The sequence below is a fragment of the Nematolebias whitei genome, chromosome 16, assembly GCF_014905685.2.
Source record: "Nematolebias whitei isolate Nwh7 chromosome 16, NemWhi1, whole genome shotgun sequence".
In the NCBI taxonomy this organism is placed as follows: domain Eukaryota; kingdom Metazoa; phylum Chordata; class Actinopteri; order Cyprinodontiformes; family Rivulidae; genus Nematolebias; species Nematolebias whitei.
The window spans coordinates 37556192-37583370 of NC_056513.1; the positions used below are offsets into that span (position 1 = coordinate 37556192).

Sequence of the window (27179 nt, forward strand, 5' to 3'; positions counted from 1 at the left end):
TTTATTGTTATTACATATTTATATAATGTATGGCAGCGATGATAAAAAAAAAAAAAAAAAAAAATTTCCTCAGGATGCAGCTGTTGCCTGGAAACGAGAGAACGCAGCAGTAACCCGGAAGTAAACGGTTGACTTCCGGATTCCACACCACATGCGTCCATAGTAATGTTGCAGGTGTTGTGAGTTGTGTTCCGCTAAGGCTCGATCAGGACTGTGATCCAGCAGAGTCCAGAGTCCTGAGAGCCGCAGATATTTGCGCTTCTGCCGCGACATGTGTCCACTGAACACTGGTCCATGTTTCCGGACGGGACGCCGTTAAATGTAAGTCGGTTCTAGCAGAACTAGATTCATGTCCCCTCAGTTTGCATCGCACAGAACCTGGAAGTGATGGTTCTGACAGGTTTGGACTGACTGGGCGGGTCCAGCATGTTGACCCGGTGGGTCGGACGGGTCCACTTGAAGTCCGCAGTGAGCAGCACGCAGTGCTCCAGAAGACGGTGCTGTACAGCCCGCACCGAGGGTTTGGACCAGGTTCGGGCGCTCCTGCAGCTCTGCACGGACAGACATTTCATTGCCCACGGGGAGAGCAACAGGGAGCTGTTCCTTTGCGGCTGCAGCTGCTCCTACGGGCCTCTGGGCGTGGAGCTGAGGAGCAACGTGCTGCAGCAGTGGTGGCGCGCGGTCACCGGCTCCACAGCTCAGGTGTGGGGCATCCAGACCCTGAGCAGCAGCCAGCAGAGGGACGCCTGTGGACCTCGGCTGGTTGAGTTTGAACATCTCCAACAAATGTTGATGCAAAGCGATGTGAGCAGAGAGCAGCTGGTCCAGGAGCTGCAGAGGTCCCCGTCTGTGAGACGCAACCTTCTTCAAGGTAACCAGAGGTTCAGACCTGCTGTGTCCTGGACCTGACGGTTCACGTCCTGTGTGATCTCACTCCATGAGGTGTGCTTTGTTTTCAGGTGCTTTGCAGCAGTTCGTCCCCTCCCTGGAGCTGGTGAACAGGAGGCTTCCCTTTGGCCTGGCAGAGACGGGGCTGTGCTTCCAGCCTTCGGAGCGCTCTGGTTGGTGAGGCTTCCGTTCTTGTCTGTAGCGTTTGTGAGTCCAAGATGGAAGGAACTCCATCTCGCCACCTTGCATGTCAACATCGAAAACAGATCTCACACAATCACAGGGGCGGCTGTGGCTGAGTGGCTAGAGCAGTCGTCCTCCAATGGGTGAGTTGGGGGTTCAATTCCACCAGCAGTCGCATGTTGAAGTGTCCCTGGGCAAGACACTGAACCCCTCATAGCCTCCGATGTGTGTCCCATCAGTGAATGAATGTGATAAAGCTCTGATTAGTTTCTGTAGAGATCTAGTAGAGTGATGTCCGAATGAGTAAATGAGGCACAGATTGTTGTAAAGAGCTTTGAGTATGATAGAAATGTGTTTTATAAGTACAGTCCATTTACCAGTCAATCTGTTAACGCTTGAGTATATGTTGGGAGGACTCTTGGCTACTACTACACCTAATTTTAGCTTAATATCAGCTAAATTAACTGAGGTGTAGTAATTTTTGTGTTTTGCTAAAGTTAATTAACTGTTGTGGCCATCTTTAATTTGAGCAGACTGAAAATTAATCAGATGTAGTAGACGTGCATTCAGTGATTAATTTCAGATCGTTTGATTATTTAAAATCAATCTGGTGCTTAATGAGATATTTTGCTAACAGACTGTTTACTACGGTCCATCTTGACTCAGGCTGACTGCTAAGTTAGTTGTAAATGAAAGCACAATGATTACTTTCTGCAAGTTTCATTCAACCCTATGCAATAACCATGAGGTATTTTGCTAACAGTACAGACAGCCAGTCGCTCACAGACAGTGGAGAAAAACACAATTGCTCTCCGTTTGCCATCAGCAGGGAGTGATTGTTTAGCTTTTTCAGACTGTTGACCTGAACAAAGCCTCGGCTCCTTCAGCTTGCTGTTGGTCTCTGCACGACAGATGGGAGGAGTCACAGTTTGAACAGCCATCTTCAAACCTGCGAGCGTTCTTCTTCTCGGGCAGAAAAGAATAATGTGCTGCCTGCAGGAGAAGACAAAGTCAGTTTAATGTCAATAACCAGAGCAAGACACAAGTTTTCTTTCTTTCAACCTTTATTTATACAGATAAATCACATTGAGCCTCAAAGACTCATTTACAAGTGAGATCTTTTTAGACAGACAAAACAATAATGAAAGTGACACATGTATAGGATTAGGAGTCAGAAATTTCCCAACAGACTTTCATTCCTTGGCCGAGGACAGAGAGCCTGAAATTGAACAAAAACACCCTGCACATAGTGACGCAGACATTCTGTGGGGGAGGGGAGACATCAAGGGCAGTGAGTGTGTCCAAGGACACTCCAGAGCAGGGGTAGGGAACCTTTTTGGCTGAGAGAGCCATAAACGCCACATATTTTAAAATGTAATTCTGTGAGAGCCATACTATATATTTTTAAACTAAATACAAGTAAATGTGTGCATTTTTATGTAAGACCAACACTTTTAAAAGTACAATAAGCCTCTGAATTATTTTAAATAACATTGTTATGCCGTGTTAATGGTGATAAATAAAGTATTTCTTACCATTAATGCGACTTCTTGTGCTGCTTGGTTTTGCTGATGACTTTGTAGTCTGGTTAATATGTAGTGAGGTTAAGCTTCATGCAGGCGTTCAGACTTCCATCCGCGTTCCAAGTTTTGACAATCAGCTGGTCCGCGGGTTTAAGTTTTTTCAATTTTCCCCACTAGTGTTGGCTCACCAACTCTGCTTGCTGTCGTGCAAGTCTTTCCAAATCTTCATTCAGTGACTTGAACTTATTCATCCACATGTCTGAGGCCTTCAGGTCAGCAGCTTGTAGCTCAAACTCTCTGACGGAGACACCGGGGATGTAACTTAGGTCGGCGCTGTCCACTGCACACTCGTGTGGATGGGTGATGAACTTAAAAAGACGAGTGCGCTCACGAAATTCTCCAAAGCGTGCTTTGAATGACTGCAGGAGATTAGATGTGAAGCCCGCTAGCTGCTGAAGATCAAGATGTTGAGCAGGGTCACTTGCTGTGCATGCATCTTTAAACTCTCCCAGTTTTTCAAAGTGTAGTAAACGACCTGTTTCAATGTCGGCAATGAAGAGTTCTAGCTTGTTTTCAAATGCAAACACTGCTTTTTGAAGGGATAAGACTGTATTTTCAGCGCCTTGCATTTTCACATTGAGCTGGTTCAGATGTTCAGTCATGTCCACGAGATAGTAGAACTTCAGGAGCCACTCAGTGTTAGCCAACTCAGGATGCTGGACGTTTTTCATTTAAAGAAAAGTCCGGATTTCACTCAGACAAGCCGCAAAACGGCTGAGCACCTTCCCTCTTGACAACCAACGCACATTACTGTGCAGGAGCAGACCAGGATTATTATTCCCAACTTCTTCCAGCAGTGCTTTAAACTGGCCATCATTTAAAGCTCGGGCAACAATAAAGTTGACCACCTGAATGACCAGCGACATCACCTCACCAAGCTGCTCGCTACACATCTGAGCACGAAGCGCCTCCTGATGTAGGATGCAGTGAAAACTTAGGATGGGTCTCTTTTCATGTTCACGAAGCAGTGCTACGAATCCTCTGTTTTTCCCCACCATGCACGGAGCACCATCAGTACACACTGAAATAAGTTTATCCATCGGTAGATTTTTTCTTTAGCAAACTCAGTGAAAGCCTTAACAAATCCTCCCCTCTTGTTGTCTCTTTCAGAGGCAAAACAGCAAGACTTTCCTCACGTAGTGCGTCACCGACAGCATACCTTGCAATCACGCTGAACTGGGATAAATGGCTTAAATGGTCTGTTGACTCATCCAAAGTGAGAGAAAAGAATGTTGCTGCATTTTTGTCCGTCACTTGTGTTGCCTCAATTTGATTTGCCATCATGATGGTACGATCATGAACAGTTCTTGCCGACAGAGGCATGTCTTTTATTCGTTTAATTATCTTGTCTTTATCCGAAAAGTCGTCAAAAAGTTCACTGGCAACATCAAGCATGAATGTTTTTGGCATACTCACCATCTGTGAATGGCTTTCCGTTTCTCACAATTGCTAAAGCACCAGCAAAACTAGCCGAATTCCAGTCACCTTGTTGGGTCCAAACACGGAGTTGCTGCTGACTAGTTTGCACTTTGCACAGTAGCTCTTCACATGCTTTCTTTCTGCTGTCCCCCGCAGGATATTTTGATGCAAATGTAGCATGGCGTGTGTCGAAGTGCCGCTTTATATTTGAACGTTTCATCAATGCAATTTTATCATTGCATATTAGACACACTGCAAAACCTGCTCTCTCCACAAAAGCGAATTCCTCTGTCCATTCCTGCTGAAAAGTACGATACTCCTCATCTCGTTTCCTTTTAGCCATCTTCATTGACACGTTTCCGCAACTAGCTAGCTAGCTGCTATTAAGGAAATTTACTTCCTGACCACGTCACCCATGTACGACGCATTATCCAATTGGCTCCAGCCACCCGCGGACAGCTGTGATTGGCTCCAGCCACCCGCGACCATCTTATATTTTTATCGTTATTATTTTTTTTTTAATTAAAGATTTGTCTGCGAGCTAGATGCAGCCATCAAAAGAGCCACATCTGGCTTGCAAGCCATAGGTTCCCAACCCCTGCTCCAGAGGCTCTGTACGGGTTTTGATAAGAATGGTACAATCAGTCAGTTCCCTCTGGTGAGATCTGTAAACACTCGTGCCGTGGTCGACCTAGGACAGCGCCAGAGAGAATCCAAGAGTCCTGAAATGATGACAATGTTTATTCAGCAGGGTCCCTCTGATAGGTCCACAGACTTCCTTGGTGGGAGGAGAGGGGGCAGAGCATCAAATTTACAGAGACTCCAGGTGAACTGAGATAAGGTGGCCTGTCAAGGCCAGCCGGGGAGCCGAATTCAGATAAACATTTGTTTTAGTAGCAGACAGAACTTTAATGATTCATGTCTGCCTTGAGTCTTTTCTGGTCCTCACAAATCCCAAACAACCAAATTAAGTGGACACACCACTGGTCCGTGCCTGAGTGTATTCCCCAAGATCTGAACCATCCTGCCAATGAATCAATACGCAAAGCAATTGAGTCTGGGTGCTCGAGGCACGGAGCAAACCATCACATAAGACAGGCAGCCTGGCCGGGGCCAAATTTGTTGCTGACGACTTCCTTGTTTGTTGATGAACCAGGAACCAGCCGATTCCAAAAAGCAGGAAACCTGTTATCAGAAATCCAATTATATATACGTCTTCATTATGATGGACAGCAGAGATAGACACACCACCTTCCAATCGCTCCAGGAATCAATGACATATCCAGCTGCGTGCGTGTCATCAGAGCGAGTCGGCTCGCCTGAAACTTGTCTTCTTGTCAAGAAAAGTTCATCTTCTGCAGAAGCTAGCTTGAAGCTGAAGGATGCTGAACTTTAAAGTTCTTCCAGTTTTGAAGAATATCTGTCATTAAATTAAGCTACAGTAAGTAAAGACACAAGATTCCACAAGCATCTAGAGGAAACCTCAACATGTATTATTATATATCTCTATCTGATTCTGTCACTGGGACCAGTTTTTAATGGCAGCCCTGCAGTAAACTCTGCAGTCAGCCAGGAAGCCCTCACTGACTGTGATGGAGTCAGATTTGATGCAGCTGTCGATTCAGTTGTTGGAGTGAATTCTGTTTTGGCACATCTGTATCCAAACGATGATTATATGCATTACTGTATTTTGTGTAAAAGATGCCCCTTCAATTTCCAGTTGAATATATTGAGCACCTTGTAATCTGTTGGCATAATCTTTATATTTTCTGACAGCTCAGCGGAGGTCACCCAGACATCTCTAGTGTGGTTCTGCTCTCCCCGCTCCTCCTCCCAGTGGCTGGACCACTGGGCTCGACAGAGGCTCAAGTGGTGGCGGAAGGTGAGCGTTTCAGGCAGCGGTCCTCCAAAACACACGCAGGGGGAGACTTTAGACCACACCTGGCAACATTTGGTCTGAACAGTTACCTTTCATCCCACAAGATCCTGAAATATGAACAAAATAATGTAAGAGAAGTTGATGAACAGAAGCAGTTTTTGATCAAACTTTAGGACTCTGAAAGTCTCAAGTTAAATATTTTGGGCATGCATGTTCTAAAAACCAAAATAGGTTTAACCCTTTTCTTTGCCTGATAGGTCACTGTCTATGGTTTCAGAACCAAACTCAGCATTCATCCTTCAAAACACAGAAATACACATTATTTATAACTAGCAAATATTTTACCCCAGCTGCCAGTTTAAAGAGCGTCGGGGAGCCATTTTTAGATCAAGCATGTCAGCTGTGCCACAACATGTTTGAACTGGAAATCAAGAGAAAAAGGCTGAAGAGTCCACAGAAAGTTTAACAGTTTGGGATTTTATGATGAAATAAATACAGGAACTAGCGGTGGCTGTATCGGGCCTGATACCAGTATTTTTACAAGTATTCTTGCTCGTAAAAAATGCCCCGATACCTGGGACCGATACCGTTTATACTGGGTGGACTGGAACTAAGGGCAGTGGGGTGGGTGGTGGTGGTACACCTTATTATAATGTTATAGTTATTTTAGTTATCAACGGTTGTTGGTCGCACGTGTCCGCAGCAGCCGGAAAGCTTCAGGTGTGTCTGGCAGTGATCCATCTGGAGTTTTTTGTACGTCTTTTAACCGGCCGGTCAGCGCGTGGTGGTGATCCAAACTGGATCATCAGGTGCGTGCGTGTGCGGGGTATGACTAGTCGACATGAAATATAAAAACTCCCAAGATGCCCCAGAATCAACTAGTCGATTAATCTAATAGTCTGTTCAGCACCTAATCACAACCAACACTGCAGCAAGTTCTCCAGAAACGTGATCAATGGCTCCAGACTATGGACATGCGGTTAAAACTGAAGCTCCTACCCAGTTCGTTGCTCTTGACCACCAGCAGTTTTCAGTGGTGGACGATTCTGGATTTTGTCGCCTTTTCAACATATTGGCGCCTCGGCACGACATTTCCAGCCGCCACTTTGCCGAAGATGTTTGACTTTGTAGAACAAAACACATCAGCCTGTTGCAGGAAGTTTCTACATTCAGTTTGACTCTGATGTTTGGACGAGCAGCGTACGTCCATTATCTGTGATTAGTTTAACTGCGCAGTGGACTGTTGAAGATGTGACTCCAGAGCGTTCCAGGCAGAGCAGCTTCATGTTCACACACTAACAGAGCCATAGCACGTGCATTTGATGAAACGCTTCAGACGTGGGCTGTTCCTAAAAGTTCTCTCTGTTATGCTCAGAGACGATGCTAAAATCATGGTAAAGGCTCTGAGTGATGCTGGCCTCCCGTGTGTTGCTCACACCCTCCAGCTGGCTGTTAGCCAGGAGCTGAAGTGGTTTCTGTCGGACGTAGAAGAGTTGATTTTAAACCCTCCACTTTAGCTTACTCTGGGACTGTAGGGCTCTAAGTAAGGACAAGCCACTTTGTTCCAAATAAAAGACGTGTTTTTAATGTGTAATTTTTATGTTCTAACTCAGTAAGTACTTGGTATCAGTACTTGGTATCGGTGAGTACACAAACCGAAGTACTTGTACTTGTACTCGTTTTGATAAAAACTGGTATCGTGCCACCCTTAATAGGGAGGGAACCCTGCAAAGCACATGGGGTGCTACTTAAACTAATTTGAAAAGAAAATGTTAAAGCACCACCTCAAAATGATGATGCAAACTTGAAATATTTGTTTTGTTTGTTAAACACTTGAACGGAGACGGTCCTTTATGACAAAAGTCGTTTATGCAAAACAATCGGAAGCTGTCTGGATTAATATGATCAGATTATTGTCACAGGACATGCTGTGGGCAGACAGTGTTTTGGATTTCACCATTAATCTTGTTTTCATTTGGTCTTTTGATTCGCTCCGCCTAGTTTGCCTTGTCCCCGTCTGACTTCAGCAGCAGCGAGGTTCCAGAGGGCGAGCTGGAGGAGGCAGCATCCCGAGGGGTGAAGATCCTCTACAACTTTCCGTGGGGGCCTGAGTCTCTGGAGACGCTGTGGTGTCGAGGAGACGCCGAGCTGCTACACACACATGGAGCGGTCCGCTCCAAGCTGCAGGTCGGCCTTGTCTCCACATTCACTCCTTGTACCTTCTGCTGTGTTTTCATTAAGATGTTCCTACACTGAGCTGCTGGTACTCCAGCAGAAGCTACTGAATTCAGCTACTGTGCTTTGGGCCGAAAATGCAGCCTTTTAAAAAAAGAAAAGAAAATTGAGGATGTTTTTCTAATTCCTGATGGGATCGAACCATCTACTTTAGTTTTGTTGTTAGTGGTCTGAGTGGAGGGAACATGAACGTTACTCAGAGAAGACACGAGTAGGTTCAGACATTTGTTTGATTTAATACATTTAGGCCGATGTCCACTTTTCTTCTGACCACAGTTTGTAGTTCGATTGTAGAGTCTGACTGATGTAGAAATTTAGACTCTTGGCTATACCGATATTGGGAGTGGAGGGTTCATACCAGTAACCAATAACAGATATAATGGCTGAAATGTTTAAAACTTTGTCCACCACCAATAATCTCAGTAAACAGCTACTAACCTGTTTTAACACATGAAGTCTTGAAACAGTCTTCCTAACGTGCGTTCATATTTTCTATCCTCCACTGTTCACCATAAAGTTATTAAGAGAGTTAAAAAATATAAATTAAAGAAACATCCTTCCTCTTCATTGTTTAAACAGTGAGTCACATACTGTGAAGTACGGCTGGGCAATATGGCTCAAATATAATATTGTGATATTTCAGAGCATTCTGACAATAACAATACATTTTGTGATATAACAAAAAAAGCAGAAATCATAGTTATTCATTTGACAAAATTAATTTAACATGTCGCTTTGCAGTATTATATACAAACTAAAACAACAAGGGTTAATTGTACTGAAATTACTTTATTTAGTAAAGTATTAAGTTTCAATGTATAAAAATAAAAAAGATACTTCTGTTATTTAGATTGAAAAAGTCTGCACAAAATATAGATCAATAAATCCACCACAAAAACGAAAGTGCAGGTGAAGTTTCCCAAAATAACTAAATAAAATGAAGCTTAAGCTCTGTTGAGCATAAATGTAACATACAACAAAATGTATGTTTCCTTTAAATGAGCTATAACTTCCAGAACTTGTAACAAGGTGATCTGTTGACCCTGAAGCTTGTGGAGTTTCAGCTTCCTCTGTACCCGCAGGAATGATTGGGGCGCACCTGTTATTCTACACCTCGGAAGTGAGTCTACATTTCTATCTCTGTTAATGCGGCCCGAACCACAGCGTCTACTCCCACAAAAGTTATATCAAAACGACCGGCCCGGCCCCGTGATGTGTGCTATTACTTTTGTTGCATTTCGAGTTACCATGGCGATGTAATTTGCGAACAAAGACGCAATATTTCATCAACTCCAGGAACTAGTTGGTGACTGCCCACTTATTATTCTACACCTGAAAAGCGTATATTTTTCAACATTAATGTGGCCCGAACCGCAACGTGGACCTCCACAAAAGTTATATCAAAACAACCGGCCCGGCTCCGGGAAGTGTGCACTTACTTTTATTGGCATTCGCAGTTACCATGGCGACATATTTTGCTAACAAAGATGCCAAATTTACCATAGGAAATGAATAGGAGAAAACTCTTCACAGAAACAGAGTAACATATGGAGCCATTTTGGTTCAACATGCAAGGAAAGCAGTGCATTATGCAATGCATGGAAGGCACCTATTATTACCCATTATCACCTATTATTATTATTATTATTAATAATAAATATTAATTATTAATGTTAATAAGTATCTGTTTTAATATCAATAATTATTAATATTAATAAGTAATATTTAAAATTGATACTAATTATTGGTGTAAATATTATTAATATTGATTTTTTTATTTAATTAATGAAATTAACAATATATACTTAATTAATACTATTAATAATCAGGATTAATTATTAATATTAATAATCATTAATATTTATTATTAATAATAATTTAATTATAAATAGGCAGTCCCTTTCAACGTTTCTCCAGGAACTTTCTAGTTAATTTCTCTGATGCTCTGTCTCTGATCACCTGACTCTGTTCTTGGTCCATGGACTGTGGAACTCAAGAGACAGCTGAGCTGTGCGTGTTTGTACCAGCAGTTTAGAGCGGGGGGTGGACCCACTGCGCCTGCACCGGTAGCAGAGCGGGAGGGGGGGGAGAGACAAAAAGCCGAGCTGCATTGGTTGGGGGGAGGGAGAGACAGTTGAGTTTTCACTGTCTGTACCTGCAGTTTAGAGCTGGATGGAGAAACACAGCTGAGCCACATGTTGTTTGTTTTTAGCATTTTAGCTAGCTAGTACTGGGCCCAGCTAATTAGCGTCACACCAGTACCGACAGGTTGGGGGATGCGCAGTTTGGTTCGGTAGTTCGGCGCGCTCGGTTCTGTTAACGGGGCGGGGCATCCTGACGTATTACTTCATGAAATTATCTTATCATGATATCATTTATTTTCATGGGCAAGCTTTTTTTTACCGGTATTATCGTGAACGATATGATATGGCCCAGCCCTATGGTGAAGGTCTAATTAGTATTGAAAAAGCTTTAAGTGTTATATATAAAACAAAAGCTTTCAGTAATCTGGCACTGGTGGAGTGTGAGCATGGAGCTTATGAAGGGAGCAGAGCAGGTGGAACCAGATCCGTCGATCTTGTGTGTACTCTCTCTCTCAAACAAATAATTCTGCTGCATCCCTTTTTTAATATCATGAGGAGGGACAGCACATGCATTTTTTATTCATTAGTTTAATTGTTTTTCAGCCTTTTCTGCTTTGGAGCTTGAAGATGTGTTCACACAAAGAGGAAAGACCTGAGCATTGAGTGTGAACATGTCAGTCTGAGAAGGGTCAAAGGTCATTACCTAACAGCTTGGAGTCCATCGTTCTACAGAGAAAATGTTTAGGACAGCTGCCAATGATGTGTATTTTCCATGACTGTATGTTCCTGCATTTTTAACTTAAAATACAATAAAAATGTCTGGGACAGAACAATTAATGACCAGTGAAAAGTGAAAAGCTGTTTTCCAGTTACAGGTGATGAACTTTTTGTTAATGTGTTACAGGACTGTAATACATGAATATAAATAAACAACTGAAATGACAATAAAGTAAATGTTGAATTAAATCACAAAATCCTTCTAGTATTTCATGTATATCTTGTTCTGAGTTATAGTTGTAATTTAAGAAACAATTATTTACCATCGGAGCGTTCTTTGGTGAAATCCTGCATTAAAGCACTGGACTTTTTCCATGTGTTTCAGTACCGTGACGGTCGGAAGTCAGTTCCTCATGTCGTCTCTGTTGGCGGGAACATCGACCGGGGCATGATGGCTTTTCTGTCCAACTCATTTCAGCAGCTCAAGAGTGAAGAAGGCAAAAAGAAGCTGCAGCAGAGAAAGGTTGATTATCTGAGACCTTCTTTCTGGCTCCTACTCTTCACACTCCTGTGAGTGACTTGCTTTTGGTTCACTGTTGGATTTCAGGTTCTGAAGTTGCATCCAGTGTTGGCTCCAGTCAAAGTTGCTGTAGACATTGGAAGAGGACCAACTGTGGAGCTGAGACAGGTAAGAGAAACTTGATACTCATAACGCGTCACTAACTGGGTGCTCTCCTTGTTTGTTTTGATAAACTCTCTCTGAGTCAGCATTTAATCTACAGTAAAAAATGAAAACTTCTTTCAGCACCACACTGATTTACTGGTTAGCAATATTGCCCAGTGTTTCCCCTATCATTATACAAGGGGAGTGTCCCGCCCCGTCAACAGAACTGAGCACCCCACACCCCCACTCGGCACTGACATAGCACTAAGCTAGCGGCGCAAAATACAGGCTCTCTAGCTAAAAAGCTAAAGACAGTGTACACGTTGCCTCTTCTCTCAAGCTGAACACCCCCCCCCCACACACACACACACACACACACACACACACTCAAAAACTGTATAAACAGCGCACAACACAAATGTGTCGCACTAAGCTAGCAGTGCACAATACAGGCGCTCTAGCTAAAAAGATAAAGTCGCCTCTTCCCTTATGCTGAACACCTCCTGCCCCCGCTCAAAAACTGTTGGTACAAGCTGCGCTCAGACATGTCTCCGCCCCCCCCCCCCACACACACAACAAAAATCGTGGATGAAATGAGCACCACACCATGGCAAGTTAACTAGGGGAAACACTGTTCCCTCAGAGCAAGAAGGTTGTTGGTTCAATTCCCAGTCTGGACCAGGGTCTTCCTGTGTGGAGTTTGCATGTTCTCCTTGTGGGTTATCTCCGGGTACTCCGGTTTCCTCCCACAGTCCAAAAACCTGCATGCAAAGTAACCTTGAGACAGTTATACGTGCATTCATAACATCCAGGCTTGATTAGTGCAATGCACTTCTTTTTGGGATCGGACCTCTATTGCACGTTTACAACTGGTTCAAAATGATGCAGCCTGATTTTTAACTGGAACGGGCAAAAAAAGCACATTACTCCAGTTCTGGCCTCCCTTGACTGGCTCCTGGTTCACTTTCGAATTCATTTTAAAATCCTTCTGTATGTTTTTAAATCTCTGAACAGTTCTGCCCCCTCTTATCTCACTGATCTGCTGCAGCCATATGTCCCACAGCGCTCTCTGAGGTCAGCAGATTCTTTCATTGGTTCCAGTTACTCGTTTTAAGCTCAGAGGTGACAGGACCTTCTCTGTTGCAGGTCCAAAACTGTGGAATGAGTTGCCACTGCATGTCAGACAGATCCCTTCTCTCACTGTTTATAAGTCGTGTTTAAAAACGTTGGTTACGTACTGTAACCCCAGATTCTATGAATATAGGCGTAGCCCTTTAAGGCTGTCGCTGATGGTTTATCCCGTTATGCGCAGCATAAGCACTGAAAAAAATTAGTCCACGCCCACCTGCTGTGTGGGCCCCACCCGGTCCGTATAAATTACGTTAAGAGCGGGAAATCGGCTCCCAAAATAGCTTTTTCTTCAGCCATTTAGGAGCCAGTGAGGCCCGACGCTTAAAGGGCTACGCCTATATTCATAGAATCTGGGGTTACAGTACGTAACCAACGTTCTATTTCATATAGGCTTCGCCCTTTAAGGCTGTCGCTGATGGTTTAAGGGCGAAGCGGATGTGGTCCTCGCCTCACTGGGTCCATTCGAACACAGTAAGAAGCGGAAGCTTGCCCAAAAAACGTCTTGTCACTCAGCTCCCCGTGTGCATAAACTACGCATCGCGTAATTATGTGCCATGCACAGACGCATGTTGTGTAACTATGCGTTCTGACAAACATGAATACCCCGGAAAAACTTTCAACATGAAGAAGAAGTTGAAAAGAGGGGGGGGGGCATGAACCAACTGGTTCATGGCTGAACAGTATAAACAGATTAATGTCCATGAATTGATCAATAATCAAATGAACTGATTGTTAACAATAATCATGAACTGATTAGTGACAATAGAACCAAAATCACAGACACGACTGTGACTGAAAACAACATCTCACACTGTAATGCATGCAGACAGAAGTGAGCTTAAACAGAGTTCCATGAGAACAACAATATTCATTCTGTTAGGGCACTAAGGACAGAATGTGTCATGGAACGAGCCGTTACATCACGTAGGTAAAAGCGAATAAATGAGCAGGGTGTTGACCATGCAGCCGCAGTGCAAATGTCCTGCATTGACATACCATTATGCAGAGCAGTCGAAGATGCGATACCCCTGGTCGAGTGTGCTTAGAGGTTGACAGGAGGCCCTAAATCTGATGCTCTGTAGGCTTCAGAAAAAGGCCTCACACAGCCAGTGTGACAAGCGCTGGATGGATAACGGCGACCTGCAGAAGCATCTCTATAATGCACAAACAATTGTTGAATTTGAACGCATTGCAGCTGTGCGCGTTACGTAACACGTCAACGCCTGCATCGGGCAGAGAAGATGAACAGATGCTTCCCCTTCTGATCTGTGGGGGGGAAAAGACCCCTCCAACGATATCACTCTTGATTTAAAAGAGCTCGTGATGTTTTAGGCATAAAAGCTGGGTTGGTCTTAAAACAGCTGAGCTGCCCGTCAGCCTAATTCTAAGGCATGACGAAACAACAGAGAGGGCAGATAATTACTTACCCTCTTAGCGGGTGTTAAAACCAGCAGCAGGACTGTTTAAAGAGACAAGAATTTAAATGAAAACTGATCCAGAGGCTCAATTGAAGCTTTGATCAGGGCTCGCAGGACCAGCGTTAAATCCCACTGTGGAACAAGTGGGCATGAAAAGGCCTACATCTCTGAACACCTTTTAGAAACCGCTTCATCAGCGGGTGATTAAAAGCTGTTCTGTCTCCAAACCCTTTGTGGCAGGAAGAGATGGCTGCAACGTACGTTAAAGCGTACTGAAAGCCAACTCCCTATCCATCAGGTGTTGTAGAAAAACAACACGCTGCCTAAAAAACATGAAGTGGTCTCTAAACCTTCTCTGTACACCAGCGCTGAAAAGCCGTACCCTTGATGTGTACAGAACTGTGGTAGATGCAGCACGTGAATCTTGAATTGTGCACACTATCTCCTGAGGGAGACCCATCCTCTAAGTGGGACCGCTCAGCGGTCAAACCCACCGGTGTTGACCTATTTCTGGGTAACTCTTGGTCGCTCCTCCTGCCTGAAGGAGAGCATCCTTCCTCCACGACAGTTCCACGGCGACCCCACAACAGACGTTGCAGGCCTGGGAACCACAGTGCGTTCACACGCCGGGAGCCACCAGGAGAGCTGTCAATCCCTCCTCCTGAATTCGGTTCATGGACCGTAAAAAACAGAGGAGGTGAGGGAAAAGAAACGCGTAAAAAGCGTTTTGGGCCACCGACTGTGAGCAAATGCGTCCCCCCCAGCGATGGATCGTCTCGCGGGCTCAGGGAAAAAACCGTAGTTGACATTACGCGTTCTTCTCGCGTCGCAAACAGGTCCACAGCTGCTTTGCCAACTTCTGCTGTGTCTGAAAAACATCAGATCCGGATGGAGGATCCGGTCCACATAACGTGGGCCGCCCTTGGACGTCACATCAGCCCCTCTGTTCAGAACATCGGATATGTAAACCGCTCTAATAAAAGCAGGTTTGATGAACCCAACTCAGTAGCTTCCGCGCAATGTGTAACATCTGGGCTGAACGCACACCCCCCTGGCGGTTTATGTACGCAGCAGTCACCATGTTGTCTGTGTGAATCAACACGTGTTGATTCTGTAGCACGGGAGCAAAATGTTGAATCACATTCAGCACTGTGCGACACTCCAAAAAATTGATGTGGGCTGATGTGCGGTGGGGCCACAGCGCCCCTACTGCTTGAGATAGGCATGTTCCCCCCCCCAACCTGACAGAGACGCGTCCGTGAAAACTGACACGTGACGTGGGTCTGCTGACGGGGACTCCCTCTGACAGAGCCAGGGTGTTTCCCCAGTGTCGGAGGTCTGCTCCCATGGAGGGAGGGACAGTGATCATCCGTCTCTTTTGTTTTACTGGATCCACACGCAGACGCGTAAACCACCTCTGGAGGCGTCTCATGTGTAACAAACCCAGCGGGACCACTGTGTGAGCTGATGACGTCATACCCAACAGCTTCATGACGGAGACAGCTGTTACCACTTTGCCAGGTCTTACGTGGCGTAATTGGTTTTTAGAGTGTCGATTCTTGTTTGTGATAAACGAGCCGTCATGGTAATTGAGTTTAATTCCACTCCCAGATAACAATTATCTGGGCCGGGAAAATCGAGCTCTTCTTCCAGTTATGGCGAAACCCAGATTTAGCAGGTGTGATGCTAACACCTGAGCCTGTATCAATGCTTCCTGTCTGGAGTGAGACAGGGGCAGCAGGTCGTCCAGGTAAAACAAAACTCTCATCCCTGCTTGTGCAGTGGATGCAGGGCTGTCTCCACACACTTTGAGAACGTACGAGGCGCGAGGGAGTACCCAAAAAAGGCAACCTGTTGTACTGGTACTTCATCCCTTGAAAGGCGAAACGCAGAAATTTTCTGTGTTTTGGGATGATTGGTGTGTGAAAATAGGCATCTTTTAAAACGATGGAGACAAACCAGACGTTTTCCTGGATGTTGTCCAACAGCTGTCTGTTCATCAACATGTGAAAAAAAAATCTGTTCATGATCGCTTTGTTGAAAGCTGACAGATCCAGAATCGGTCTCATCCTTCCGGTCCTTTTGGGGACCAGGAAGTAGCGTGAGTAAAACCCTGTGTTTCCCTCCTCGTTGGGAACTCTTGAGATTACACCTTTTATCAGAAGCTCTTGGACTTCTGCATTTAAGGCTGAGACTTGGTCTGGTGATGACAGGACCGTCTCTATAACTCCTCCGAACGGAGGGGGTCGGGTTGCAAACTGCAGCGTGTAACCCTTGCATAACACTCTGTCCATCCATCTGTCCGGTGAGCATGTTTTTAACCACTCTGCGTGACGTTCGTGGAGTGGACGTGCGTTTAAATGATGTGCCGTGTTTTGAACGGATGTCATCCAAACCTCCGCCTCGACCGCCGTCATGCGTCGCGGAAATGTTATCCGCGTGACCCAAGGCGAGGCTTTCTCGAAAGGGCTGTTCTGCGCGCGCCCGCGCGCTGTGACTGGATCGCGGACCAACCTTCATGTCCGGGCGGGGCGGTAGCTGTGTGCTGAGGCGAGGCGTGTGTCAGCTGATGAAGTGAAGGTTGTGAGCCTCGCGGGAGCGCACGTTTCCTCTGGAGGGACGCGCGCCGCTCTCGCTGAGGGCGGGGCCCGTCATTAGATTCATTCAGCTGTCTCACGCTTATGCCGCCGTGAGCTGCTGATCGCTGGGACGCGGTGGATGACGGCCACTCGCGTTCATACAGGAGAGGCGTGTGTTGTTTTCGCTGAGAGCAGGGACCTCCACCGGACCCGGCCTGCGGTCCCACATTTATCCCGATGTGGGCCGGTGAGCGCCGGGCAGCTGTGCGTGCATCATCGACACAGTGCCGTTGGATGGAGGCTGCTTGTCTCGCTCGGGAGCGCGTTAACACCGTTGGGAGGTGATCGTGCGGGTCTGATTGACAACAAGTTATTTCGCTTACCGTGGTGTCACGTGAGCGTCTGGGCATGTGAAGGAGCGGCGGTGGATTTAAAAAACCTTTATTTAAGGACACCGGCTCTTATGAGTGGAGGATGTGTGTGTAGCGGCTGTGAGCTCATCCGAGCTTACAGACTGGCTAAAAACAGGCATTTTGATCTTTGAAAAATCATTTATTCAATTCCTGTGTCATTTATACACACATCCTCCGCAGACCGTCATTTCTTAAAACTTCTCCCCCGTGAGCTCTGCGGTTTGTTTGCTCCGAGCGCCGTCTGCAGGCGATCTCTGGGGAAAACGCTGAAGTGCAGGCTGCCGGACTGAGGAGGGGTGGTCTCTGGCGGGCGGGGCTGGTGGTGGAGCTGGGCGAGACGAAGCTGCTGCTGCCGTGGAGCGTCGATGTTTCTGCCTCTGCTTTTGACGATCTCTCCAGCGGGCTGGAGGACGGAATGAGCCGCGCGGCTTGATGAGATGGCGTACAGCTTCCGACGTCTCCTCCGACTGCTTCGAATTCGTCAGCATGGACGTCAAGCTGCTTCCGAACAGCGCGTCCGATGAGATGGGGCCCTCCATCCGGTCTTTGTGCAGCTTTTCCGGCAGCAATGGAGAGTGACGGAGCCAGATGGAACGTTGGATTACCGTCATCCATGCTACAATCCTCGACAGGCAAACCGAGGGAGCGGCGCACATGTTGAGGATGGCGTCTGCCGATTACACAGGGAGCTCTTTGTCTCCTCCGGCAGGTGTGAGGTCTCCAGCCTTTTCGACATGCTAAATGCTAGCAGCGCATGTTGTTGCTAACTGCGGTTGCCTGAAAACACGTCGGTGGGCTCGATTGGAGAGCTTTGGTCGCCGTCTGGTTCCTCCGGAGGGACGGGACGCTGCTCCGACCTGGACAGCTTCGCTCCGGGAGCTTCCGCGAGGCTTGGCTCCAGGGGAGGGAACCGAGGAATAGCGTCAGTTGCCTTACAGAAGGAGTTCTTTGTCTCCAAGGCAGGTCTGCGGCCTTCAGTCCCTTGGACATGCTATATGCTAGCAGCGCACGTTGTTGCTAACTGCGGCTGCCTGGAAAAACACGTCAGTGAAAAAATAACCTTTCCGCCGATCATCCGAACTGGCGGGAAAAGGCGAGGGACGTAGAAAAAAAGGGGTCCCTTCATGTCAGCCTCCTCCCGGGTTCCGCCGGGCAACCCCTGAGGGCGCTGTCGGCCGGGAGCGGTGTGATCGCCGATGCGAAACGAGGTGGGATGGGGTGAGCATTCACTCAGCCCCCCTCCACCTACACTACGCTCCCCGGGAGGGAATGAGCAGCGGGGGCTGCAGCTGAGCACACCTTGCCCCGGAGGAACCATCCGGTTCGCCCCGAGGGTCGGCGATAAGAGGAAAAACACAAGATGGCGTTGTCCAGCGTGTAATGACCTGTCACTGGGAAATGTTCCCGGACGCTTACCTTGGAATAAGACTGCTGTCATCTTCTCCTCGGGGAGGAGAACTCACCGGACGACCGGAGGTCGACTGCCGGGCCAAGCATCCTTCACAAGGTTGGTCATTTACACAATTTATCTTCTTTGTTCTTCTGACAGTGCTATATTAGCTCGCTGAAGAAAAAATGGGAACCGATTTCCCGCTCTTAACGTAATTTATACGGACCGGGTGGGGCCCACACAGCAGGTGGGCGTGGACTAATTTTTTTCAGTGCTTATGCTGCGCATAACGGGATAAACCATCAGCGACAGCCTTAAAGGGCGAAGCCTATATGAAATAGAACTCACATTTATTTTCTGGCTTTTGACACTTTGAGTTGATTTTAACCTGTCTGTATTTTATAATGCTAGTCATTTAGTTCTTATCTTTACCTCTGTGGATTTATGTATTTTATCCTGTCCTTTGCTTGTTTGTTTTGCTGTACAGCACTTTGGTTGGCCTTGTTGCTGTTTTTAAGTTCTTTATAAATAATGTATGCAGTGCTTAATTTGAGCCGGATCCTGCCGGAACAAGATCCGGGAACTCTCTTATTTTGTCAGGGTGTGTTCCGGCAACGCTCAGGCTTAATAATAATAAAGTTATGCACAAAACATGGCCGTCTTGTCGTTTTGGGAGCCATGCTTGAACCGTGTCACTCCCCTCTGCTGCTGAGAAGATATATAAATAACTCTGACACCTCTGCTGCTGTTTTTATGACGCTCTGGACGCTCGTCACCCACGGCACTAATGCAACAAAGAGTATAAACTCAAAGCGAGCGTGATACCTGCACCCTTTTTTTGCATTGACAAAAGGTTTTAGTTTTATCGATAAGTTTGTCAAAGCATAATTTTATTTTATTTTATTTTTTTTTTTTGGAGTGGGGGTTGTAAATACAGAAGTAATGTTTAAAAAATGTTAGGACTCTATTATTTGCTAACAAAATATATTTAATGTTATTAAATAACTTGTAAGGTTCTTGTCCTGTGAGCATGCGCATTCCCCAGGGCCCCCCACCCATTATTTACGTCCCGGCATCGATTGTTTTACAAATGAAGGCCTGGTGGTGGTATGGTATGTTAGGCTGCCTCCAGGCTGCCCTTGCAAAAGAGATAGATCTGTGATCTCATGAGATTTGTCTGAATAAATAAAGGTTCATCCTTCAGTCATAAGATCAATGTGGAAATATTGAACTAAACTTGTTTACTGGGTGTCTATTTGTTAAAATATAGAGGTAAGATATAAAAAAAGAACATTGAAGGAATCCACATCTTCCATGCCAGAGTTTTAGACTTAACCTTTAGTTAACCACTTGTATATGTATAACTAATGATTATTTCTTGAAAGATTCTTTAAAATTTGTCCAGTGTCTGTAAATTTGTGGTTCATAAGATATTTTACTAACACACTAACAGACATTGACAGAAACATTATCACCTTCTTTGGCTGTGGACACTAATAATGAGCTTCTGAACCTGCTTTGTAGGTTTGTGATGGTCTTCTGCAGGAGTTTCTAGAAGCTAACATCTCTGCGTGGCCTGGATACCGTGAAACTCTGTCGACATCGATGGAGCAGCTGAATGCCAAGTAAGTTCTTACTGCTGTTGTTGGTGCCACTGTTCTGCAGGCCCAGTCGTTCAGCAGAAGTAAATAAACGTCTCCACCTGACCTTATGTGTCGTTTCATTGCAGGTATGATGAGATGGGAGTTCTCTTCACTGTGGTGATCAGTGAGAACACGCTGGAGAGCGGCCTCCTCCAGGTCCGCAGCAGAGACACAACCATCAGGGAGACCATGCACATCTCAGAAATCAAAAACTTCCTCTCCCGATACATTTCTGCCGCCAACAACTTCTGAATTTGACCATTCTCTAAGCATTTTCTTCAGTACAGAGCTGTGAGTCAACTGTGAAACGTGTGTTTGTGGATCTCAGATGAGCTGCTTTTAAGACTGAAGATGAATAAGGTGCATGCAGTCCATGTTTGTCTTTGGTTTATAATAAGGATGACTTGGGGAGTCTGATCCATCACACATGCCCCTGGCAGTACATTTATTTCAAAACGTTGTGTAAGTTTTGTATTTTTTCTGTGTGAGATCAGGTTTATCTGTATAGAGACTACCACACTGCAAAATGCTTATGAATAATAAACAGAACTGCTCTTTGTTATAAACATTTTGTTGTTTGTTGTTTGCAGCACTTATGATTCAAAGTTCTTTACTGTCATTCGCATCACATGTGGTACATGAGGTGGAACGAAATTGTGTACTCAAGGTCCCAGTTACATCCAACAATAGCTAAAGTATAAAAGGAGACAGTATATAAAGCTACGCTAAACAATTAATTCAATGAAACATCAATAAAACAACAGTTAATGTGTAGATTTTCTGAAAATTTTCGTAATTTTTTATTCCAATATATTCATCAATTTTATTGTTTTTTACTATTACCATTACAGCTTTTAAAGCTAATCCTCTGAAGTAACGGTACTTCAGGCAAGTCTCGCGAGATTTACGTTTCGTCCCTGCGCTCTGATTGGTCAGCTGACTGAGCATGCGTGTGCGTGCACCGACGTGTTGCCGCTTAGCTGTTAGCTTGTAGAGATGGCCGCAGACAAGCAAAACGAAGCCAAAGTTTCTTCTGCGGACGACACTAAGGAAAATGTTCCAGAAGGGGGGCTTGGTTTGGAAAGTATCCTTAACTCTACAGCGTGCTGGGAGTCAGATGATTTTTTTGTTCCTCTGAAGAGTTTTCTAGAAAAGCTATTCCTAGCTTAAGCTCATGCTAGCTTCTTAGGCTACGTGTCATATTGAAGCAGGCTATGAGTCAAGAAAAACACGTTAACATTACAGAAGTTTTTTTTTTTCTAAGGTGGTGGGCAGTTTCATGTTGAGCTTGTATTCTTTTAAAAGCGTCAGCTGCTAATTTTATATTTATGTGCAGATTTTATTGGTTGCTAAGATGAGATTCATCAGACTGAATGAATGAGACGTGTTCCTCCTGGTCCCCATGAAGTTGTTGTTGCGCCGGTCTGTTGTCTTTAACTTTACAGTCCTACAAATCATCAAGGAGTCCCAGCAACAGCATGGCCTGAGACACGGCGATTACCAAAGATACAGGTGAGCACAGCAAATAATGTTCTTTCAGCGTTGTTGATTTTGTGCACTGGGATGTAGCTCTGCAGTGACATTTTACCCAAGTCGCTCCATAAACTACTCTTGTTGTTTTTCAATATATTGGAAACTTTATATAAATCTTTTACTGAAACTTGTAGTTGCAAGTACACGTAGTATATTGCCCAACCAGGCACACTTTTATGTTGCAATGCAAGAGCATATGTATTTAACCTTGAGAAAACCTTCACACATGTAGATTTTCCCATTTGCAAAATTGAAATGCATATTTATATAATTGTAATTAGTGCACCTCTGGCTCTGTGACAGTCCCAGATGTCAATGTGCACGGTATTTGAGAAATGACTGCACATTATATGAATTGTGCTGGAAAAATCTACAGTATAGTACCAGTGCAAACTGGTTGATCCACTGAGAAGGTGCTTTTTATAAGACTGAGCTGAACACAGCACCTCAGACTGAGGAAGTCTTTAGGATGAAAGACGAAACGTTTCTAAAAAATTTTTTGTTTTGTTTTTTTGAATGTCCAGAGGACCCGATTTAACTTTTTTAGATTTTTCTACCTGGATTATTGAGCATGCATCAGGATATACTACCAGTAGTTGTGTGAATAACTGAGTTAGGAAAAACAAAATTACAAGTGTAATATATATATATATATATATATATATATAATGTGTGTGTGTGCGTGTGTGTGTACACACAAAATGGTTTAAAAAATTAAAATAAAAGTAATAAAAAAAAAATAAAAAAAATTACAGTATAATGTATTTGTATATTTTTCCCTAATTAAATACAAATTGTGCATTTTATTTTACAGGGGCTACTGCTCCCGTAGGCTGCGTCGCCTTCGCAAGACTCTCGGTTTCAAGATGGGCAACCGGCACAAATTTGTTGGAAAGAAAATCACTGTGGAAATGATTTCTGACAGCAGGTTGGTCATGATCAGTCATGTGGATATTTATGCATTGTCGATCTGCATCTGAGCATCTTAATTTATAATATTCATGACAAAATAATTAGGTTGAACAACTATGGCTTGTTTAGACGAGTTCCAAAGAAAAAGAACCTGGTCTCATCAACAGGCACAAATTTCATTTACTGGACTTGTGTTCTGATTGGTGCTGTTGCTATGTGTGCATGAATCAATAAATGTTTTGTAGATGAACAGATGCTGGGATATATTCATCATTTAACGCGGGTTCCTCATTTTTCTGGACTGAATAAAACGTGCATTGAATTTAAGGAAATGCAAACGTGAGACGTCATTTAGATTTGACCCATCAAAATGAATGCGGTCATTTATTTACAGAATCAAATTTAACATCAAACATGTACATTAATTTGGCAAATTATGAAAATAACAACAAAGCAATCAATCAGGAAAAATCATACGGCCATGATTTTTCCGTTGCTGCACCAAAGACATTTATGAAAACTGTACAACTATGATCTTTTGCCCACATGAATGTGGGTGAGCATTTTACACAGACATTTCTAAATATCTGGAAGAATTTCTACTTGATAGAAAAGTTTAAAGATGGAAAGAAGTTTAGAGGGAGTTAAGATGGTATGTGAGGGAAATTAAGTGTTCACCAGAATCGACACTCTCCGGCTTTCTTCAGCTTTTCCTTACAGTACACTTAGGTGATGAAATCGGCTCCTTTACCTGGAGATGTCTCAGGTGAGATTCCGTTTAACGCACCCTTTCAGCGTCTCAGTAGGATGCTGTTACTCGTCCGAAGTAATGGCGAGGCTCTGTTCGACACATATTCACCTCAGTGGAAAATGTTATAATCCCATGGAACTCGGGAGAGCTTTGTTGTCATGTCAGGAACTCCAACAGCACTCCATCAGAACTCAGCAGAACTTGAGTAGACTCTCACCTACTCTACGCTCTCAGAACTCTTAGAACTCCGACAACTCTCCAACTCTGTGTAGACCAGGAAGTACTGACATTTTAAAGACTCTTTCCCGGTTCACTTTTTGGGATTTGTTCATTGGTCAGAAACGACCAGACGGGGTGGGTTTTGTGACGTAAGAGGTTAGAGACAGCGAGAATTGTTATGAGACAGATCAGAAATGTTCTCACAGACCGAGAGGGTTTTGTTTTGGCGTGTTTCAGGAAACAGGTGCAAAACATCTCTACTTACGTCTGAGAGGATTCTAAAACATGACAGTTTTAACATAACAACTTGTTTTTCGTTTGACTGTAACCTTGTAAACGCACACACTTGCTCATTCAAAAGCAGAAATCAGAAAAATGCATAATTACTCTGTAACAGCTTTTAACATGAGTTCTAACTGCATGAGAATAAAAATCATTACTCAGTTAATAAAATTGATTAGTTCACTGCAACATCTAAAATGGTTTGAACTAAGACACTTTGATTATCAACATTTGTAAGATAGTAATGATAATAAAAAGAGAGTGTTCTTTTCACTTGAATCTTCAAGAAAGAAAGTCTCAGGATGGGTGAACCTGTATTTATGTATTCAACTACATGAAATGACAGTTCCTGTCCCACAAGGTTCTAAAGGTCAAGAGTTTTGACCTTAGACTTAGTTTCGACGTAGGCCTAGTCCACTACAGTTTTACAGAACTCTGTGGTGTTTGAACACAGAGCGATGACGTCATGAAAAATGAAAGTTGGCTTCGGTTAAAGTTTCGAGTCCATGTTGACAGCATTTAGCTTGTCTTAGCATTAGCATGTTTTCAACACTATCTCATTATGTTATTGGAGCTCATCCACTAAACCATTACATAAAACCATAGCAACAAAAACACAGAACTAAACACCTGAATCAAAAACCACAATGTCGTCATAATCTTTGATCAAATGTTTGCAACAAATATGAGTGTACTCCCGTGGCTGTTAAGATTTTCTTGTTCCTCACCTCCACACGCCAGCATTATTTATCACTCCAGCTCATCGTTGTGCACCACAGTGTTTTGCCCGTCAGGGTAGTTAGCGGGTGACGTGGCTGAAAAATATCCAAAGTAACCTAACATGATTTTCAGAAATATATATATTTGGACGTAGGGCTTAACGATTTTGGAAAATATTCTCATAGTGATTTTTTTTTTTCAACCTCAATATTGCGATTTAATATGTGATTATTTTTCAATGTCTTCTTCTCATGTATTTTTCAATGAACACAAGCAATAAATCTATTTCAGTTGCAAAAAACTCCACTGTTTTCAGCTCCGCTGCAACTCTGTCCTGCATTTTTTTTGTATAGCTCCAGGATAGCAGCTTTGATTAAAATGTGTGTGCGAGGGCATTCTGTACCACTTATCCACTGTGTTTACCAAAGCTGTAAACCCAGGCCTGGTCAGTGTATTAACGGGCGTCATGTCTTTCACTATGAACTCCGTTATTGCTCGAGTTATTTCTGTGTGACGTTTCAAATTATCTTCATACGGAGTAAAACCTTCAAACAGTTCGGTCAGTGATCCCTGTCGGCTGCTACTTTGCTTACTTCAAGTTGAAGCACTGGTCGTTGGTATTCTAGTCATGCAACTATTGTAAATGTCTTTGTGGTGTGTTTTTAAGTGTTGATAAAGATTTGTGGTGTTACCTCAAGACGTAGCAACAGCAACAAGGCAGGTTCTGCACAATACATGTCAGTGCTCAGTGTCTTCTTTCTTATAGACAAAATAATTCAAACAACGGACGTGCTGCTCGTTTTTGGTACCAAACTTTCAGATGTATCGACTTCTGTCGAGCCGGATGCCACTGTGAAACCAGTTAAAACGCAGTGTTGACTTCTCCTGCTCTGCTTTGCTCCGCTCACTCGCAAGTCACATAACCAGATCATGTGACCAGTCAAATCGCAGCCTTTGCGATTAGAAAATCTCGTTTTATCATATTGCGATATTATTGCAAATGCAATTAATTGTTCAGCCCTAACTGGACAATGATTTTGTTTTTGTTCCATTAAACCATAAAGTAATGCTTTTCTAGAATCTAAAGCTCCACCCCACCCGACAGCCCAAACCTACCTGTTCTCTGATTGGATCTTTAAATTTGTGATCGACAGGACATTAACAAATCAACTGACAGTAAGAAACATACCGTATTTTCCGCCATACTTGTCACTCTGTCCTATAAGTCACATCAGTCCAAATATGTCTAAAAAAGTGGAAAAATCCATACTTATGTCCCTTCGCCGTATACGTTGGATCTATTATACGTCACCGCTGATGCGTCGCATTTATTATGCATCTCCGCTGACAACTCAGAAATGTGCACCGAACCTGGAAATGTGGGCTGGTGTTGTGCCAAAAATCGATGGTCTGCCAAATGGTGGCCACGGGAGCGTGCACAGGAGGACTTAAGCAAGAATTGAACAAGATTAACATTTAAAAACAATTATTTGTTTGCTATAACAAAGGTGTGTCTCAGTCTAACATTTGCTTAATAAATGTACTTTGATGGTCAAATTAGCTGCATTACGACGATGCGGTGCAGCTGGTTTGACTTGCTCCAAGCAGCGAGCAGAACGAAGGTGGGGGGTCTGTGGCAAGCCAATTGAGTCATTAATATCTGGTGAAGATTTTCAGTCATCCAGGACATGGTGAATTCAAAAAAGTTGTTGATGGTGCCATCTTTAAAGGGCTGAAAATGCCGGTAAGTAACGGAGGAAAAAACAACACGGCGTTCAATTGTCTTTTGTCCAATTGAACCAGACGTCATTTTCACAGACGTCCTGTGAAAATGATGGCACTTATAAGGTGTCCATCAGCATCATCTCCACAATTCGGCCTTTGCTGTCTCTCAAGCGAACTCTGGCGGTGCCCTTCTTCATCGCGATGCCACTGGTCCTCACTCCCATCAGCCAACTCCAAAACATGGCTCTGAGGCTTAAAATTCAAGTCATAGTCTTTGAATTTTTCAGCGTCTGTCACAATGTGCTTTGTTGCTCCCGAGTCAATCATGAGGCCCTTCACCTTCACGCTGTAGATCTGGGCATCGTCCATCTGCTTCACCTTAAAAGCGCATCGTCCATCTGCTTCACCTTAAAAGCGAACGTGTTGTCCTCCTCATCCACTGCTTGCTTCACCTTGTCTCCTCGCCTTTTCCACCGGCAGTTTGCATCCTTGTGCGTGGAGCTCTTGCAGAAACTACACCACTGTTTGGGCTCTCTGTGCTCGTCTGCAGCTTTGGGACACTCCAGGGCTTTGTGCCCTCTGTGGCCACAATTATAACAGATGAGTTTTGTGCTCCAATTGTCTCTTCCTTTAACTTTCATCACGCTATCTTCAGCTGAGCCAGCAACACACAACTTCTCTGTGCTCTCATAGCTCCTCAGTTTCATTTTAAATTGGGCAAAAGTTAACTCCTCATCACTCTGCACAACATAAACAGAGAATGGTTTAAACACTTCAAGCAGGCCTTTTAAAATCATTGCTGTCAGTAGGC

The 27179-nt window shown here is 44.2% G+C and overlaps 2 protein-coding genes across 2 annotated transcripts in view; both read left to right on the plus strand.

The window, feature by feature from the left end:
• Positions 1–426: 426 nt before the first annotated feature.
• On the plus strand, positions 427–20658 carry polg2 (polymerase (DNA directed), gamma 2, accessory subunit). Its single transcript, XM_037690597.1, has 8 exons — positions 427–871; positions 960–1065; positions 5850–5955; positions 7954–8139; positions 11374–11511; positions 11596–11676; positions 20108–20208; positions 20313–20658. Exons 1-8 carry the CDS (start codon positions 427–429, stop codon positions 20476–20478), a joined length of 1329 nt encoding a protein of 442 aa, XP_037546525.1. The 3' UTR covers positions 20479–20658.
• Positions 20659–21184: 526 nt separating this feature from the next.
• Positions 21185–27179, plus strand: part of srp68 (signal recognition particle 68) — a 34401-nt gene continuing 28406 nt past the window's right edge. The window contains exons 1-3 of the mRNA XM_037689987.1: positions 21185–21310; positions 21672–21738; positions 22574–22687. Coding sequence (XP_037545915.1) covers positions 21223–21310; positions 21672–21738; positions 22574–22687 — 269 coding nt within the window. The 5' untranslated portion in view covers positions 21185–21222. The remainder of the gene's footprint in view (positions 21311–21671; positions 21739–22573; positions 22688–27179) is intronic.